Source organism: Euprymna scolopes, chromosome 44 (genome assembly GCF_053919585.1).
Source record: "Euprymna scolopes isolate OS-2025 chromosome 44, ASM5391958v1, whole genome shotgun sequence".
NCBI lineage: Eukaryota > Metazoa > Mollusca > Cephalopoda > Sepiida > Sepiolidae > Euprymna > Euprymna scolopes.
Window position 1 is genome coordinate 20,494,461 of NC_136525.1, and position 19,073 is coordinate 20,513,533.

Below are 19,073 nucleotides of genomic sequence, written 5' to 3' on the forward strand. Positions count from 1 at the left end.
TCCTTTCTCCATTGTACCACATGCTCAAGATCAGAGGAGAGAGAATCGGAGAGAACTTGGTTGTTTACTGTCTTAGATGTGCTACCATAAATGGTAGTGTCATCAGCATAAATGTCTACAAATGATGTAAGTATGTGATTTGGAAGATCATTAATGTAGATCAGGAAAAGAGTTGGGCCCAGGATGAACCCCTGAGGGACTCCAGCATTAATACTGTGAGCTTCTGATTTTTGCCCCTCAACTACTACTCTTATGAACCTATCAGAAAGAAATGATTTAATAAGTGAGAAAACATTTCCAGCTATACCATAGCTAGAGAACTTGTGAAGTAAACCATTATGCCATACCCTATCAAAGGCCTTAGATATGTCAAGAGCAATTGCCCTAGAAAGGTTGTCTCCGTTGAGAGATTTGCTAATCCTATGAGATATAACTGTAAACACATCTGCTGTAGATCTAGCAGAACGGAAACCATATTGAGTGTCACTAAGGTTATTTTTGTTGAGATGGTTGATTACTTCTGTATTTAACAGATTCCAGCAACTTACTCATGATGCACAGGAGACTTATTGGCCTGTACTGAGAGGGGGATGAGCGATCACCTGAATTTGAAAAAAATAACTCCGTGTAGACAAAAAAGTGTTTAGCTTTCTTTTTTTTTTTTTTTTTAAATATTCAAGTAAAAAAAAAAAAACAAACATTTACAAATGAACAGAAAGGATTTAATTTGTGTGTTTATAGCCAGTGAAAAGAATTCCATTTTTTTCTTAAACTTGTCTTAAATGTCACGTATGCGTTATTGTTTATAAATATCTTTTTTCCGCCTTTGAGGTGATCAGTCATCGTGGTACAGCAGATAAAAACCTTTTGCAAATTACCTTTTACTTTCTTTCGTGTTTTAGTTTCGAGCTCGCCTATGCAGCTAATTTTTTTTTTTGTAGGTTGGTTGGGCACTCACTGCTATTTTTATTGAAATAAAAGTTATTTTGATTCATTTCTTTTTATTTTTTAGGGACAAGGGAGGGGTCCAACACATGGGTAACAAAAAGTGTTCAATATCTGGAGAATAGCTTCTCCTCTTTGTATCCCTTCTGCCAAAATATCTGATGGAGAGGGTATCACATACTTCTTTTTTTTGAGCGTTTACATTTACATGTTTTTATCCGTTTTTTTTTTTATTTTTGAAATTGTTGTGGACAATGAATTGTTGCGCACAATGAAAATTATTAATATCCTTAGTATAGCAGGTGTGTTCCAAACGGAACTTTTTGTTGACCCGGGCAACGCTGGGTACCCATGCTAATATCTATCTATATATATTATTTTTAGTGTAGCTTGATAGAATGAAATCCAACACAGCGGTCAATTATTTAATAAGAAAAGCATCATATTTATTAAGATTGTTGGAGAAGATTTGATTTGATCTGATCTTCTGTAAATAAATAACACCATCATTAATGATATTGCCTGCTACACCTGCAAATCTGTAAACAAACAAATAGAGCACTGTCAAGTGGTGGTCAGTGTTTATATAAAAACATTGTGTGTTATTTTTATTTGTATACTTTTAAATAATGTCCTTTTCTCATATTTTATTTCAATAAATCGCTTCACAATAGAAATACTGAAGAACATTAAAAGTGAAGGAACTGATTAAAAAAAATAATTTTTTTTACATAGGAGTCACCACATATCAAGGCTCAGAGGCCACTCGAGGATAAGGGTTAAAGAGTGTACAGTAGTCAATGGGACAATATAGGAATTGTTAGTGGAAATTTGGTAAATTGGATTACTTAAGGGGAACGGCTCAACAAGATCTTGTTTACGTTGGACTTGAAGATGACCATATTGTAATCAGCTGGAAAGCAGGCAAACAGAAGACAGTTTCACAAGTGTGCAATTCTAAGAAAGAAACTTTGTTCATGGAATCTACATTTAGGTTTAGGCATGAAAAAAAAAGAGTGTGGAAAATTATTGATAGTGTTTTCAGCTAGACGAGTGTTTTTGGTGAAATTTTGGCAAGGCGGGGGGAACCATAGATTGGAGCTCAGACGAGCACTTGCCATGAAAATAACAATAAAGCAGAGACAGGCTCGCAACGTCTCTTCTGTGAGAAAATGGTTGCAGAGAAGAGAAAAGGGCATCTCCTACTAGGCTACAAAATCTAATTTTGAACTCTATTAAGGCAGGATAAGATCTTTCTAGCAGCTCCTGCCCAGACGTGGCAACAATACTCCATTTTTGGATCTACCTGGCTCTTATATAGATAGAGAATTGCATCAGCAGTGAGATATCTATTGGATTAATAGAAGGATCCCACCATTTTTCCAGTGACTTTGGCAACGGATTTGAGGTACATGTACCATTTCAGATCAAGAGTAAAGGTCAAGCCCAGAAGCTTGTTAAAACATGGGGCCTCCATGATTTGCCTTGACACCACTTATGGTAGTGCTACACTGAAAGTTAGGAAATACAGGGTGGAATGATAAAATTGTCACCCTAAAAACGACAACATGATTCCATTTCCGTTTGATGAAGAGCGGTTCTTTTTTTGTTGCAGACTATCTACTAGTTGGTCAGTTGGGTACAAATCCCAAGACAAATAGGAGTCTTCTATCATGTCTGAAAGTGACACAATTTTCAACGAGCGAGATTGGCGCTGCGCCGCTGTACAATTCATGCTCTTTACTGATCCAAGTTATCACAACAGAACCATTGCTGCCAGCACCCTCAAAATGCAAATCCAGACGGCTTAATGCTTGAGGGTACAGCTCAAAGAATTTTCTGGCTACAGTTATGATCTTTGGTGTGGTTTCAGGTGAGGGCCACATCATGCCACCTCACATCTTTGAAGATGGCTCGAAAATCAACATCAAAGTGTAATGTGAAGAGTATGGTGACCCCCTAGTGCAATCAAGTGCAGACCCTGGGTGTGGCAACAGGGCTTGGCGCCGGTCCACAAATCCAAAGAGACCCAGGCTTGGCTTCAGAAAGGAGTGCTACAACTTTACATCCTTCTTTCATTGGCCACCCCGCCTTCTCCTTGAACCTGAACCCACTGGACTACTTTGTTTGGTCATATGTCGAGGACATCACCAACATGACCTCTCACAATACCAAAGTCAGCCTGATCGTTGTCATCCACCGGATATTCGTTGAACTCTCGCTGGCGCTTGTGGAAAAGGCATGCTCCCATTTCTGGACCTGTATCAAGGCGGTGATTGAGGCTCAAGGCGGCTACATTGAATAGATGTCAGCTCTACTACATAATCAAGTTACCTGAATTGATTTTTTTTCATAAAAGTTTTAAAGCTGTTTTCGTTAGTGCAGCAAATTTATCGTTCCACCCCGTATCATTTTCCCAACAACCCCTGTCCCATGGCCTGGTGGATAGAGCTATTGACTATCAACTAGATGGTTGTTGCTTGTGTGTGAAGTGCTGATATAGCCACACTGAAGAGCTGTGTTACAGCGACCGAGTGTCTGTGAATGACATACACACACACACATTATATATATATATATATATATATATATATATATATATATATATGGGTAGTTTTTTTTGTTTTTCTTTTGTTTATATCCGTTAGAAGCGCTGAGTGAAATTTGAATAATAAAATACGCATAAATACGTTGGAAGCCAAAAACTGCAACGCGAAATTTTTTATAAAATAAGCGAGTGTTTATTTTTTAAGAAATATATTTTGGAGTAAAACTCCTTTGTCAATCTTTTTTTTCTCTTTTTCTTCGACATGATATAGAGTGGAAGATTACTCCGAAATATATTTCTTAAAAAATAAACACTTGTTTATTTTATAAAAAATTTTGCGTTGTAGTTTTTGGCTTCAAACGTATTTATACATATTTTATATATATAATCTATTATATATATAAATCCGTAATCCTGTCTGTTTGTTTGTTTGTTCACAATTTGATTTAATATATACAAAACTTCCTGCTGAAAACGGTTATCTATATAAATTTTTTTTACTATAAGATTTTCTATATAAATAAATAACATCACGATCAATATATATATACACTATATTGAAGGCAATGTACATAATAGAACTAATCTAATTTGCATATTATATTAAAGAAAATCTTTTTAAATAATTCGCTCAATTAAAATTACTGATTATAGTAATGTAATTGATGTAATTGTTCTATTTAAGAGTATTATTTAAAGTTAATTTATTTAAATTATTTTAATTCAAGTTATTTTGTACTATTTGCTAAACTGGCACATTTTAAGTAATTTTCACTGATATTTCACTTCCGGTTATGAACGGATATAGTTTTTAACCAAATCGACAGATATGGTGATAAAATGATTTGTTTTAATTATTTATTTTCTATAAATGTAAAAGTTACAAATGTTGATAAAAAAAATAGATAATTAGGCTAAGGATGATTTTATTTTTCGACGAAATATTTTAAATCGTTAGCCCTCTATTAAAGTCTCGGCTATAAATGTCGATTCATTGTAAGGTTAAAATTTATTTCCTACGGACGATTTTAAAATCATTTTTCAACTATTCACTGTACTGTCTGAATTTTATTATCGTTTCCATAATACTTTGAAAAAGAAACAAGGTAAAGTAATGCTTTTTATATCAGATATATTCCTACGCATTTTTTTTTTTTCACTTTTTTTTTCTTCGATTTTCTTTTGAGAAAGATCTTATGTTTTCCTGTCTGGGTAATTCATTTAATTGATAATATATATTTGTGTGGGGGAGTTTCGATGTAATTATGTTTTTTTTTTTTTTCAGGGGGGGGGGGGGAGGAGGTCGCTTTATGTCTCAGCGTCACCCAAAGAAAAATAATTGCAGAAGTACAAAAATGTGGATGTTTTTATCTGTTTAGTACTTCTGCAGTTTACGAACCGTGCTATTTTTTAGATATGATTTACAAGTGTAATTCAATTTTTACCGTATATTTTGTTTATTAATTTTTTATGTGAAAGTCCTTCCTTTATTAAAAATGGGGTACTTTTTATATACACAACTAAGCATAGTTTATCCGCAAAAATCCTAATTTACATTTTTGGGAGCAACACAAACTGAAAACGGACCTGTACAGTTTTTTTTTTCTACGTAATGTAGAACTTTCGTTTACATTTTTACCAGTGGTACAAGAAATGTAGTTTACCCAGAAGTTTTGGTTTCGAACCTGTAATTACATTAATATTAAAAGAATGCCAATTAGTATTGTGTAATACAAATATATCTGTAGCAAAGCTCGGGTAAATCGGCTAGTATATATATATATACATATCTCATTTTTATCATTTTTCTTTTGCCTCCTGTTCCCCTTACCTCCCCCTTTTTTTAACCAAGTAAGATCTGTGACTTACTTGTAGTTTCATTAAATACTTTTATATGCAAAATTCCATCCTGCATTTTGCTAATTCCTGCCCTCTGATGAGAAGGAGAGTATTTCTTTGAAACTCCGCGGAATAAGGACTATCCACTTATCTTGTGTTTCCTTTTTTAAAATTAAATATGTTTTGAACTCTTTTTCAAGATGTCTTTTAACATGTTTTATTAATCATTTGTTCATATATATATATATATATATATATATATTGCTTGAATGAAAAAATGCTGCCTAAATATACCAATTTCAAATATATATATATATATATATATTTGAAATTGGTACATTTAGGCAGCATTTTTTCATTCAAGCAAATATTATTAAAAGCAACGGAGACACTTTGCTTTATGATTCTTTCTTTTTTTTAATTTTTTGATTTTCTGTATAATCTTTTTTGTATCAAAATCAAAAATTTTAATAAAGGTTCCATAGTTGTTGCTATCACGAGTGCTTTCGATTCGTTCATGAATCATCTTCAGGTGTTGCAGTAAAAGTGAGACTTAAAAGTGAAAACTAAAATATACAGTAAATAGCGTTAAGTGATGATAAATTAAAATATATAGAGTCAATGAAAAGTCGATTAAAAATTCGAGTAGTAAAATCAGCAAGTTCGTGGACACTGTTAATGAAGTCCGTCCACTACGAACTACGCAAGACATTTTAGAAACATTACTGTTTTTCTCAAATGCAATATCATTTATAGTGGGCCGAAAGGTTCTAATATATGATGCTTCAAGAATTTTTAATTTTTTAATATTATTTTCATGTTGTATAATTTTTATGTTGTCAACGAGGACCTTTCTAAGATATATATATGATGGACTCTCCAGTTGATTTCAGCTTATGAACTTCTGCCACAACAACAACGTTGCTTGGAAATCCACACGGATGATTTGTTTATAGTGGTGAAGGCTTTGTGCAGAACCAACCACATATTTTGGTACAACTGCTAATCTCAGTCGGTGCAATGGCTGCCACAAGACACAGCAGGCAGTAGACATCAGGTTTTTACATCAGAGTTTTCCTTCTCCTCGATGCATGTCTGGAGATTAAGAATACTTCTCTCCCAGTGGATTAAACCCGTCCCCAGATACCAACCTAGAAATTTCTACAAGGTGCCTTCAATAAGTTTCTAGACATTTTTGTACACGCATTTAAAATTGTTGTAGACGCTTGAAAATTCAGTATGTTATTGCTATACATCTTATGAGATGACTAATTTTTATGATTTCACGTTCAAATGAATACCTACAACAGAGATTGGAAGTCAAATGAACAAATTCAGATATCTATTGTGAAGCATTTTCCTAAATGCTAGGAGTCGCATCTTTTAATCTGTATGTCGGCCCCTATTTCTGAAAGTGTCTATATTTTTATTTGTAAAATTTAATTCACCACGAATGTGCATCCCGACGTCATATGGCCCCTCAGCGTGGCTAAACTAAGAGAGACTCAAAACCGTGACTACAATTGCCGCCATCGAGCACCTTTACTATCAGGATACAAATCCTCGATAGAATTACAGCATTTTTTCGTACATAGATGCAATGAAATACCAAATGTCTTATGCATGACGTGAAAAGAAATTGGAATCTTAGGAAGATCTTCATCACTTCAGTAATTATAGAAGCAACTGAACTCCTGAAAATGAATTTTAAAAACTACCTGACAAATATACTCAGTGATCCAAGTGCAAGAAAGATTCAATTTTTACAGCCATTATATATAAAAATAAAATCAATATTATGTTGTCTACAGTGCAATGCATACTACAATGTATTGCGAAATAAGTCATAGCGAGAGGCTTGTGAAGCTTCCTCCCGGTGCACTATGATGGGTCCCCAACTAGAGCAGGCAATCAATCGATTTGATTAAATAAAATGGGCGATTTCACCGATTTTGATGAGCATAAAAATATGTGAGTGTGAAACATTAGCAGTATCATCATTCAATCCCGGGCAACGTTGGGTCACCTTGCTAGTAATCAGTAAATGGCTCTGATGGCAAAAAGGTGGAAATTGATGCAAAGTTTTTTTGTGAAAATTTTAGCTTTATCAGATGCTAAGGAGATCAGTTACGGTCCTTTGATGGTGGTTGGAATTGGGATGTTACATACGTTCATTACTCGTTATTTATCTCCTTCCCATGACGGGATGATGCGACAAGGGCCAGGAAGTGATATTTAAGAAGCCAGCATTCCCTAGTAACATAGTTGCCAGCCTAATATCTTCCAAGCTCATTTTATTACGTTTCCAAATTTTTTTTTTTTTTTTTTTTTACATAGGCATCACCACTTATCAAGGCCAAGAGGCCACTCAAGGATAAGGGTTAAAGAGTGTACAGTAGACATTGGACAATATAGTAATCATTAGTAATGAAAATTTGGTAAATTTGATAACTTATATAGAACGGCTCATCAAGAACTTATTTACGTTAGACTTGAACACAACCATATTGTAGTCAGCCGGAAAGCAGGAAAACGGAAGACAATTCCACAGGCGTGCAGTTCTAAGAAAGAAGATTTGTTCATGGAATCTACGTTTAGGTTTAGGCACAGATAAAGAGTGGGGGGCAATTATTGATAGTGTGTACAGCTAGACGAGTGTTTCTTGTGAAAGTTTGGCAAGGCGGGGGACCATAGATTGAAGCTCAGTCGAACACCTTCCATGAAAATAACGATACATCAGAGACAAACTCGCAACATCTCTTCTGTGAGATAGAGGTTGCAAGGAAGAGAAAAGGACATCTCCTATGAGGCTACGAAGTCTATTTTGAACTCTATCAAGGCAGGACAAGTACTTTCTAGCAGCTCCTGCCCAGATGTGGCAACAATATTCCATCCTTGGACGTACCTGGCTCTTATATAGATAGAGAATAGCATCAGTAGTGAGATATTTACCAGATCGATAGAAAGATCCCACCATTTTTCCAGCGGCCTTGGCAACAGATTTGAAGTACGTGTTCCATTTAAGATCAGGAGTAAAGGTCAAGGCCAGAAGCTTGTCAAAACTTGAGGTCTCCTGAAGACGAGAGCCATTCATTTGAATGAACTCTGCTTGCTATCACCCTCTCTCCTTGCGTCATGTGACATCATATCAATCTTTAATACACTTCCACATTTAATTTTCAAATTGTGTCCAGCAAGTTAACTGTTGCTGATCTTTCAGTTGTATGATTGACCAGGTATCCAATGGTAAGATGTAGATATCTTTTTTTACTGTTGTCTGCAACATCTCGTATTGTATTAAAATGTTAAAAATTAAAGAGTAAAAAATATTTATAGAAAAATTCCGTCTCACCCGATCCAATCTGTGTTTGTAGATTAATTCATCACAGCCAATAAATAATGTGGAAATCCCGTCAAAAGACCTGGAAAAACAAACAAAATCTAAGGATAAGAATATTTTGCAGAAATCAAATTTTTCTTGTTAAAAAAAAAAACAAAAACAAATAAATCAAATTTTTTCTCAAGAAAAAAAAATCAAATTTTTTTTTTTTAAGAAAAAAAAAAATCAAATCAATTTTTCTTTAATAATAATAAAAAAAAAAAAATGGATGCATTATTTCTATTTTATTCCAACAATTTAAGGGTTTTCAAAAATCACATCAGAGTGCTCTGGCCAAGAAAAGATGCCTGAGCAACCCAATCAGTATTAGCAATAAACTAAACCCTTCCAAAGAGTAGGTAAAGCCTGGGAGGGTGGGAGTATTTTCTAGAACTAAACAGAACCCTTCTTCAGTCTGACAGAAAAAAAGTCACTATCGGACTGATTGTCTGAGATGTATCTCAGACTGGTACGGACAAAACCTATTCAAGCTGAGCCAGCTTTGGATGTTATTTTTACAGCGTTTCATCCAATGAACCCTTCAACCTTCTTCAAGTGCATCTTATCTGTATAGAATTCCGAACTGAACTCTTTATTTGTAATTTTGAAGAATTTGACCTGGATCCTCAGGATTTTCTGTCAATTATGGTTCGGGCTCGACCGACAATCATCAGATTAAGCCGGGCAAAGTAACAGATGCAAACAAATTTCCAAACAAACAGACCAGAAAAAAATAGAAATACAATAAATAAAAAATAATGAAATCTACTGTAAATTTACTGAATATATATTTTTTTCAAGAAAAGTTGCATTTTGTATTGTTTATTTACTTTTATTATTTTTATTTTGCAATTTTTTTTTTCAAAAAAAAAAAAAAAAAAAAAAAAGAAAAGATAAATGCTTTTTTAACCATAAATCGTTAGGTGAAAGTACAGTTTTTTTGTTTCTCTTTTGTAAACAGAAGTTGTTTTTTTATAAGAAAAGATGAATGATTTTTATGAAAACAAAATTATTAGATGAAAGTACAGAAAAGATTTTTTTCAATAAAATTTACAAATTATTTTTTATTAACAGATATTAAAACAAAAAAAATAACTCCCTCCATCACCAAAAAATAATTTAAAAAGTACATTTTTTATATAAAAAAAAAAAAAAAAATGTTGATTTAGCATTTCAACAACGCTCGGCTTAATCCAGCAATTGCCAGTCGAGCCCAAACCATGATTGACAGAAAATCCCAAGGATCCAGGTCAAATTTTACAAGAATATCCTTTATCTAATACACATGAGTAGATCATTCAAGTTCTGTCAGTCATGACTGAGTAGAAGCCGTAAATAATTTGTAATGGTATTACTAGTATTGCACATATACACCAAATAATCAGTCCTAAGTGACACTCTTACCGAGGTTGAAGGTTCAATCCTTAGTGCAGGTGATACGAAGAATACAACTGTGAATTACTTCAGACATTTACCTTGTCATGGCTGACAGAACAAGAGCATGTTACCTTCTGTGAATTAAATGAAGGATTACGTTCGAAATTCCATATAGATTTGTCGAATTCAACAGAAAATTTTGAGTTTGACAAAAGACACCTGAAGGTCATAGGTTACGTTGACTGAAACGTGAAAATAACACTGAAGATGAGAATAGTCCTCTAGATTCTCAATTGTCATCTCAAAAATTCGGAAACACAAGTTCAGTTGGTGCTTGCCCAGAATTTTCCCGATATTAAAAAAAAAAAAAAATATCGTATTCCAAAAGTACAGCGTAGAACAATAAAATTCTTGCTCTAAAAAAAAAAAAAAAAAAAAAAAAAAAAAAAAAAAAAAAAAAAAAAAAAACACTTTATTTTAAAACTTTTATTGAAAAAAAATCAATTCAGGTAACTTAATTATGTAACAGAGCCGACATCTATTCAATGTAGCTGTCTTCAGCCTCAATCACTGCCTCGATACGGGTCTGGAACTGGGAGCATGCTTTTTGTACAAGCGCTGGCGGGAACTTGACAAATACTCAGCAGATGGCAGCGATCAGACTGGCTTTGGTGTTGTGGGAGGTCATGTTGGTGATGTTCTCAACGTATGATCAAACAAAGTAGTCCAGTGGGTTCAGGTCGGACGAGGAGTTGGATCGGTGAGAGAAGGGTACAAAGTCGTAGCACTGCTTCTGAAGCCAAGCCTGGGTTTCTTTGGACTTGTGGGCCGGTGCAGAGTCCTGCTGCCACACCTAGGGCCTTCCAGTGGCCACCTGATTGCACCAGGGGATCACCACACTCTTTAGCACATTCGTGTACAGTTTGGTGTTAACTTTAAAGCTGACTTCGAAGATGTGAGGTAGCATGATGTGGCCTTCACTTGAATCTACACCAAAGACTATAACCATGGCCGAAAACTTTGTTTTCATCACACTGGGAACATCCCTGTTATTTGTGGCAATCCAGCTATGCATTTTGAGGGTGCCAGCAATGAACTTGCTGTCATAACTTGGATTGGCAGAGAGCATGAGTTGTACAGCGGCGCATCTCTGATCTTGTTCATTGTGTCACTTTCAGTATGATAGAAGGCTTCTATTGTTCTTGGGATTTGTACACAATTGACTAACTAGTAGATGGTTTGCAACAAAAAAGAAAAACGATTTTCAGTAAATGGAAATGGAATCATGCCGTTTTTTTCTATGGCGATAGTTTTACCATTCCACCCTGAAGTTTTATTTTTTAAAAAGAAAATCCAAACTTTACGGCTAACTGGGAATAGCCTGTACTGTGACGCCATTTGAAGGAACAAGGGAGAAAACTCCAAATATTTTAAACTTGTAAAATTTTAGAAGCCAATTTTTAACATGAGTTATCATGTGCGAATCTGTGATGAAAAGAAAATGTCATATTCCAAGAATCATATAAATTGGATAATTAGTTTTATTTTTAAATAAGAAAATCAAATTTTATGGCTAACCAAGGAGAGACTGTCTCATGATGCCATTTTGAAAACAGTCTAAAGGAACAAAGGACAGAACTTCAAAAAATTGAAACTTGGAAAATTTCAGAAGGCCATTCTTAACATAGGGATAGGGATTAAAAAAATCTCAAATTTGCTTATTAATTATTTTCTTTATCTATATATTGATAGGATAGCGTGTGTTATTCATTTGTGTGTAACATTTACATACAAGTGACTGTCGTTTAATTATTATGGACTTCCATTTCTTGTAATGAATAATTTTACCAAAAATTCTTCATAAGTTTTGGTTTCGATTATAGCTGAAGGAACTCAAGTTATATATATATATATATTTTTTTTTTTACATAAGTTTTGGTTTAAGCTAATGTACACAAGTCATATGGATATTTTTATTTTTGAAATCGCAACTTTATAATATATAAAAATCGATAGAATATTAACTCTATAATAATATATACGAAATCTGCAAGAATTAAAATATCATATTTAAGCGTACTTTATGACTGGGCTATGCAGGGTGTCTCTGCTAGCTTAGATAAATACTTTTGCAGTTTTAACAAAAGAGCTACAAAAATATCAGAACATCTCCATCTACGCTGAACATTTACAGAATGCCAACATCAGTATATTACATATGAAAAAGTCCCCTGTGGAATTTCCACAGGTCCCGCTAGTAAATTTAAAATTACTTGATCAGTTTACATGATTTTTGCTGTACAATATTTTCTTTCCATCACAAATATGTACAACATATATTTTTTATTTTTGTTTTTAGTATAGGGAGAATTCTGGACAAGCACCATTTTTTTTTCGACTCCAAAAATACTCACTGTGATTCCTTTTTGAGAGAATTGCGATACGTCCAAGGCAGAAACTTCCAGAACTGCAGCGTTTTCAGCTGGGACAAACCAGTGACCCTCCAATGGACTCGAATGGACCCGTCTTCGGGGTGCATTGTTATCTTGATGATGTTCATTTGTAGGTGAGTAAATTTTATATGCGACAAAATACGAGCCTTCGAGATTTCCATCATGTATGCTGGAAGACCCCTGATTGGAAATAAGAAATAAAGAAATAGATTATAGGAAGGAGAAACGGGTGCAGCCAAAAGTTTTGAAAGTCTCGTATAATAATAGCCCCGTTCATGATTGGAATGAAAATGAAAAATCGTTGCAACCTAATTAAAAAAAAAAAATTTACAGAAAAATCTTTAAGATGTATCTGTCACAGACCAAAAATATCATATTCCAAAAATCACATAAAATTATCAAGTAGTTTTATTTTTAATTAAGAAAATCAAATATTATGTGGAAACAAAAATAACTGTCTTGTGACACCATGTTGAAAAAAAAAAAAAAAAGAGTGGTGGCAGATAAGTCCACAATAATTCAAACTTTGAAGATTAGCATTGTAATGCTAATGACACAACAGACCACTTGGAACACAACATTCGACACATTATTGTCAAAATCAAGTCTAATGAAATTAGCAATACCAGACACCATAACGTTCAGACAAGGCACAAACTCCTACTTAATGTGACACTCATAGTTTTTAAATCAGTAATAAGTACATTTCTCCTACCTCCATCAAAATAAAACTTATATAACTGGATTCTTTTTTTTTTTTTTTTTTTTACACGGTGGTCACCACTTATCAAGGCCCGGAAGCCACTCAGGGATAAGGGTTATTGCAAGTAAAGTACGTTAGTGTGGAGATTTGATGAAGTGTTTACTTAAGGGGGCGGTTCATTAGGAATTTGTTTACGTTGGACTTGAAGACATCCAAGTTGTAGTTAGGTGGGAAGCAGCCAGACGGAACAGAGTTCCACAGGCGTGCAGTTCTAAGAAAGAAGCTTTGTTCATGGAATCCACGTTTTGATTTAGGCACAGATATAGAGTGGGGAAAATTTTTCACAGTGGATTCAGCTAGATGGGTGTTTTTCGTGAAAGATTGGTGAGGGGGGACCAGAGATTGGAGTTCAGACCAGCACCTGCCATGGAAATAACGATAAAACAAGGATAGGCTCGCAACGTCTCTTCTGTGGGAGAGAGGTTGCAGGGTAGAGAAAAGGGCATCCCTCACTAAGCCATGAAGTCTATTTTGTACTCTGTCAAGTTGCTTTACTGGAATCAAGGTTCTTGATTAGCTTGGTGACCTCATGCACAGATATTTGTATGTTACCCAGCGTGTTCTGTGTTATAGGAGGAAATATGGGGAGTTGATGGCCTTTGTCGCATAGGGTAGAATTAGCTGCAAAGTTCTTGGCAAATAGTTTGGCCTTGTCTGACGCTGACGAGATGACCTCTGGTCCATTGATAATGGTTGGGATAGAATGCACACTTCTGTTCAGGATCCTATTTGTTATTTGCCAAAACTGGTGGGAACCAAGCCGCTGATCAGCTACTTTGGATTTAACAGACTGGGCATATAGCTCTCTTGCATTTTTTATTACTCTTTTACAGTGGTTGCTGGCGTTCCTGAAAGCAGCTTTAGTCTCAGTGCATCTATTGCGTTGGTAGTTATGGAAAAAGTGATTTCTGTGCGCGATAGCAGCAGCACATTCTGGGGAGAACCATGGCTAGCTGTTAGGTTTTTGTTGGAATTTTTTAGATGGTATGAATTGGTCTATGCCTAGAATTAACCATTCGGTCAGATCTGATACTATAGAGGACACATCCTTTTTAAACATGGAATGCAGAGGTAGATCAGATATAAATGTACGGAAGCTATCCCAGTCAGCCATAGAGTATCGGTATACAGTACGGTGGAGGGGTACGTCTGGGGACTTATTATATATTTCTTTTTTATCTTAACTGATACGACGGAGTGGTCGGAGGATCCTAGAGGAGAATGAACGGAACATGAACATAGCTCAGGGGAAGTTGAGAGAAAAAGGTCTAGGAGGCTTGCATATTGACCAGTAGTATCGGGCACACGGGTGGGTTCGCGAACAATCTGAATGAGGTCATAAGCAATGGCAAAATCATGACAAAACCTCCCCTCATCGTCTGTCTTATTTGAATGGGTCAGCCATTCCATGTTATGGACGTTGAAGTTACCACAGATGTGGATGTTAGCCGAGGTATGTGCAGACAGGATGTGGTCTATTTTCTCAGATATACTCTTAAAGATAGTAACTCCGCTGTTATGGGGCTGATAGAGGGGAAATATAAATGCAGTGGTGTAAGCAAGTGCAACCCAGAAGCACATATAGGGTAAATTAGGATCTTCTCTAGAGATATCCCTGCCACACGGGAAGCCATCTTTAATGTAGGCACATATTCCATGCCCATGGCGATCTTGGGGGTCAGATTTAGCCGTTAAGTTAGAGTATCCGTTAATTATGAACTCATCTAGGGAAGTGGTCGGCCCTATTCCAGATTCACAATAAAATTTACTTTAAAATGGTACTTTAATATTTCTGTTGCGATTTGTATATTCGAAGAAATCGCTATTTAAATCCGACCATTAACAATGAAATATGCCAGCTGGCAGTAGATGATGTTTTGCAAATAAGCAGTCTCGGTGTGTTCACATAAATACTCAGTATAAAAGTTATACACACAGACAACGTTTTTAGTTGTTTTAGCTAATTAGGGAAAAGAATTGTCTTTGCAACGGAATTTTAACACAACACGTACGTCTTTCCTGTCAAAAGTTAGAATAGTACAAAGTAAAGATAGAAAGTGTGTTTGAATGATGTTTTAGTGAAAATATTAATTTCTTTTGTCCTAAAATTTGAAAAGAATTGGATAAAAACTTTTTATGCTCGAGTCGCTTGATATAGTGACAAGTGCATATAAGCTTGAAAATTTTTGTGTGTAGTGGCGCACGCAAAAAAATCTGTTAACACGTGTTCATCAATTAACCTATGAACAGCAATTTTATTTTTGTTTAGAAAACAAGTTTTTAATTATGGATAGGAAAAGAATATTTAAAAAAAAAAAATTATTTGAAAAAGAATAACTTACAATGAACATTGTTTTTTTTTTTGTCGCTGTCCTTCGTTTTCGAGTTGCAAATAAAACATCTCAAAGTTAATGTTTCGTAACACGCAGATAAGTAGAGATAGAAACTGTGTTCGAATGCTATTTAATAGCGAGTGTATTAATTTCATTTGTCCTAAAATTTAAAAAGAATTGGATAAAATCTTTCTATGCGCGAGTCGATAGAAGTAGTGATGAAACATGAGATTTCATATGTGCTGAGACGCACAAAAAAAAAATCTGTAAATAAAACGTTCATCAAATAACTTACGGACATAAAGTATTCATTTTATTTTTGTTATTTAGAAAACATAAGTTTTTAATTATGGAAAGGAAAAGAATATTAAAAAAAAATAAATTCTTTGAAAAAGAATGACCGACAATGACTATGCTTTTAAATGAGTTAAAACATACAAACCACTTATCCAGTTAAGTAAAAGATTAACTTTTATTGGGTTTGTTTTACAATTCACAGAGGTATGAAAAAGTGGCCAAAAAACAAATATATAATAAATAAATGTTACCAAAGGCAAGTTACTCTTCTACCTACCTTGAGAAATTTTTTGGTTTTGTAAATGTTTATTCTATTCAAAAAACAAGTAGAGTCAAGCGTTACAGGAGAATAAGAAAAAAATGGCCGCAATGTTTCTTGAAGTCTCGACAATGACTTAAAAATAAAAACATTATACAAAATAGTGGTAGAAACTCATCCGATAATTGTCACGATAATTTGAAGCCGTTAAAAATTAAATTTAATTACCCTAATTAGTTTAATGAACTTGAAAACAAAATTTCATCAATTTTCTTCAAGTAGAAAGTTGTTTACAGTTATAAGTAATTTTTACTGAAAACTGGGTAAAAAAAACACACAGGGGGCATAACCCCGAAAGAAATATTTTAGATAACTTGTGTCATGGTTGCAATATTTGTTGTCGGTAACGATAGACTTTATTTTTACTAAAAACACAAAAGCAGTTGTTTTACTAGATTAATTTTCGTAATTTTTGGATATATTACTATTTTCGACATGGCAATTAAGTACATAACATTGTTTTTACTTAAAACGGACGGTGTATTTAAAAATTGCTTTGTCGGCTATATCTTAACAAGCACCTAGCAATTCTTCCATCTTTGTCAGAAACATCGCTCATGGAATATTTGCTAGTGTCATTGGTCGTTGTTATTGTGTTGTCCCTCCCCTCTATCCTAACCATAGCTGGGGTGTGATTTGGTCGTGCGGAGCGGTAAAAAAAAAAAAAAAAAAAGAAAAAAAAAGGACCACAATTCAATTTCACAATTCCCTTTCTCTTAATCGCTGGAAGCCATGAGATGAGCAAGTGTATTTTTTTTTTGCTCTCTGTAAAAGAGATAGAGGGGAAGGGGCACTAGTTAGGAATAGCTAGGTAGTTAGCTTAAATGTTGTAATTTTCAATTGTAAAAAATTGTGATATATAATGTGTATAATAAACTAGTTCAAATTTATATATTTATATTAAAAGTGTGTTGCGATATTGATCTACCTTGAATGCTTAAATGTCGAAACGGTGCCTGAAGATGATTCCAGCCAGAGGAACGCCAGCATGACGCTGTCATCCTCAAAGAATGAAGAAACCAGCCACACCCAAATCCCAGGTATGCCTTCCCTCTCAGCTCTTACAAAAAGACCTCTAACCAAGTACTCCTCATTGTTGTTACAATCTGGTGCCGTTTCAAGCAGAGTCAGCAGCTGGCAGTGGAAGGCTAAGAAAAAGATGGGAGGAAGTGATTAAGACAAAGAAGGATGAATAAAGACCTGGTCAAAGATAGGCTGGTTTGGAAGTCAATTTCTTAATGCTGTTCAACACATGCCAGCAGGTAAAACAGATGTTAAACCAATGATTTTTTTTTTTTTAAATCTGTCAGCATATTTTACCCCAGGGCAATCTTAGTATAACGCAGAGTTTGAAAACTGGAAAACATGTACAAATAGTGGGCATCATTATTGCATTCATTTTTCTTGTCATATTCCATTTTTTTTTTTTTTAATGTTTTCAAGCTTCTTGCTTAATTAATGTTGCTGCTTGTTTCGCTTATAATTGTACATTAAAGTGTTAATGTCTGACGTGCCCTTGCGCTGTATTTACATCCATCTATAAATATAAAACTGAAAATGTGTGTATGTATGCTTGTTTGTTTGTGTGTCCGCTAAAAACTTTAGACAGACACGACAAAAATTCACAAACTTGGTATCATATTGAAGCTCCATCATTCGCTTGAAAAATTGGCCAAAAACGTTCATTTTTTCACCCCCAAATCGATAATTTTCAACAGGGGGTGGGTGTGTGTGTCAACAAAAATGGTCCTCTCGTGATGACGACCGGTTCTACGCATGCGTCAGATGATGTCATGAACTTATTTACTTTAAATAGTTGAAAAACTGAACAAATTTCATGTACGTTGCGTTAGCTCAGTTGGTTAGAGCGTTGATTCGTTATCTAAACGTTTTGGGTTCGAATCGTGGTGTGAGATATCTTTTTCTTCTTTTTTTTTTTTTTTTGATTTTTTTAATTTAAATATTCAACCAGTGTTATTTAAGCCATTTTTCACGCAACGTTCGTTTTTCTGTTTTTGTTTTTTTACTTCGCTTATCCACCCTGACCACACACCCAAAAACACCCGGTACCCACCGATTTCTTAAATTTTAATATCGAAACAGGTTTATTTAAGCCATTTTTCACACGTTCGTTTTTGTTTTTTTTTATTTTTATATTTAACATCGTTCGTTTGCCTTACGTTAGTTTTTTTTTTTTTCGATTTCGCAGCCAAAGTTAAGTGCGGGATTTCATTTCGCTTATGGCGTGATGTTTGACCTCATTAAATTCACACACCTCTCACATAACTTTTTAATTGTTTAATTCCATCTCCTCTCATTCCACTGCCTTTGTAGCGTCGAGGTAAGTCATCACGCCTTTTTTCCACCTTCGCCTCAAGGATTTGGGTTCAAGCCTACCAAAACTTTTTTTTTCACCAACACTCACCCCCCCCCCCCCGTCTATAATAAAAGTTGTCTAAGGGAGATAATTCCATGATGGATTTATTTCCCCCCTTCTTCTTCTTCTTCATCACCACCACCACCACCACCACCACCACCACCACCACCACCACCACCACCACCACCACCACCACCACCACCACCACCACCACCATCATCATCATCATCATCATCGAGTCCTTCATAGCTGAAGATGATTAGTCAGGGTTTCAGTGCTTTATCCTATGCTGTTGTAGCATTCCATGTCCAATGTGGAAAGTTTTTCCACAAGTAGTTACCAGGGTTGTTGCCTTTGGTAATGTTTTTGTTCAAACCTGGCCTTTATTTTTGCTTCCATTTCTTACTCATGTTAATTCCTAACGAGGTATATCACCACTTGGA

At 34.8% G+C, this 19,073-nt stretch overlaps 1 protein-coding gene across 1 annotated transcript in view; it reads right to left on the reverse strand.

The window, feature by feature from the left end:
- LOC145268725 (uncharacterized) overlaps positions 1-19,073 on the reverse strand; it is a 59,101-nt gene that overhangs the window by 10,235 nt on the left and 29,793 nt on the right. Inside the window, exons 4-5 of the mRNA XM_080124292.1 lie at positions 12,503-12,721; positions 8,685-8,754 (exon numbers count right to left, since the gene is read on the reverse strand). Coding sequence (XP_079980418.1) covers positions 8,685-8,754; positions 12,503-12,721 — 289 coding nt within the window. The remainder of the gene's footprint in view (positions 1-8,684; positions 8,755-12,502; positions 12,722-19,073) is intronic.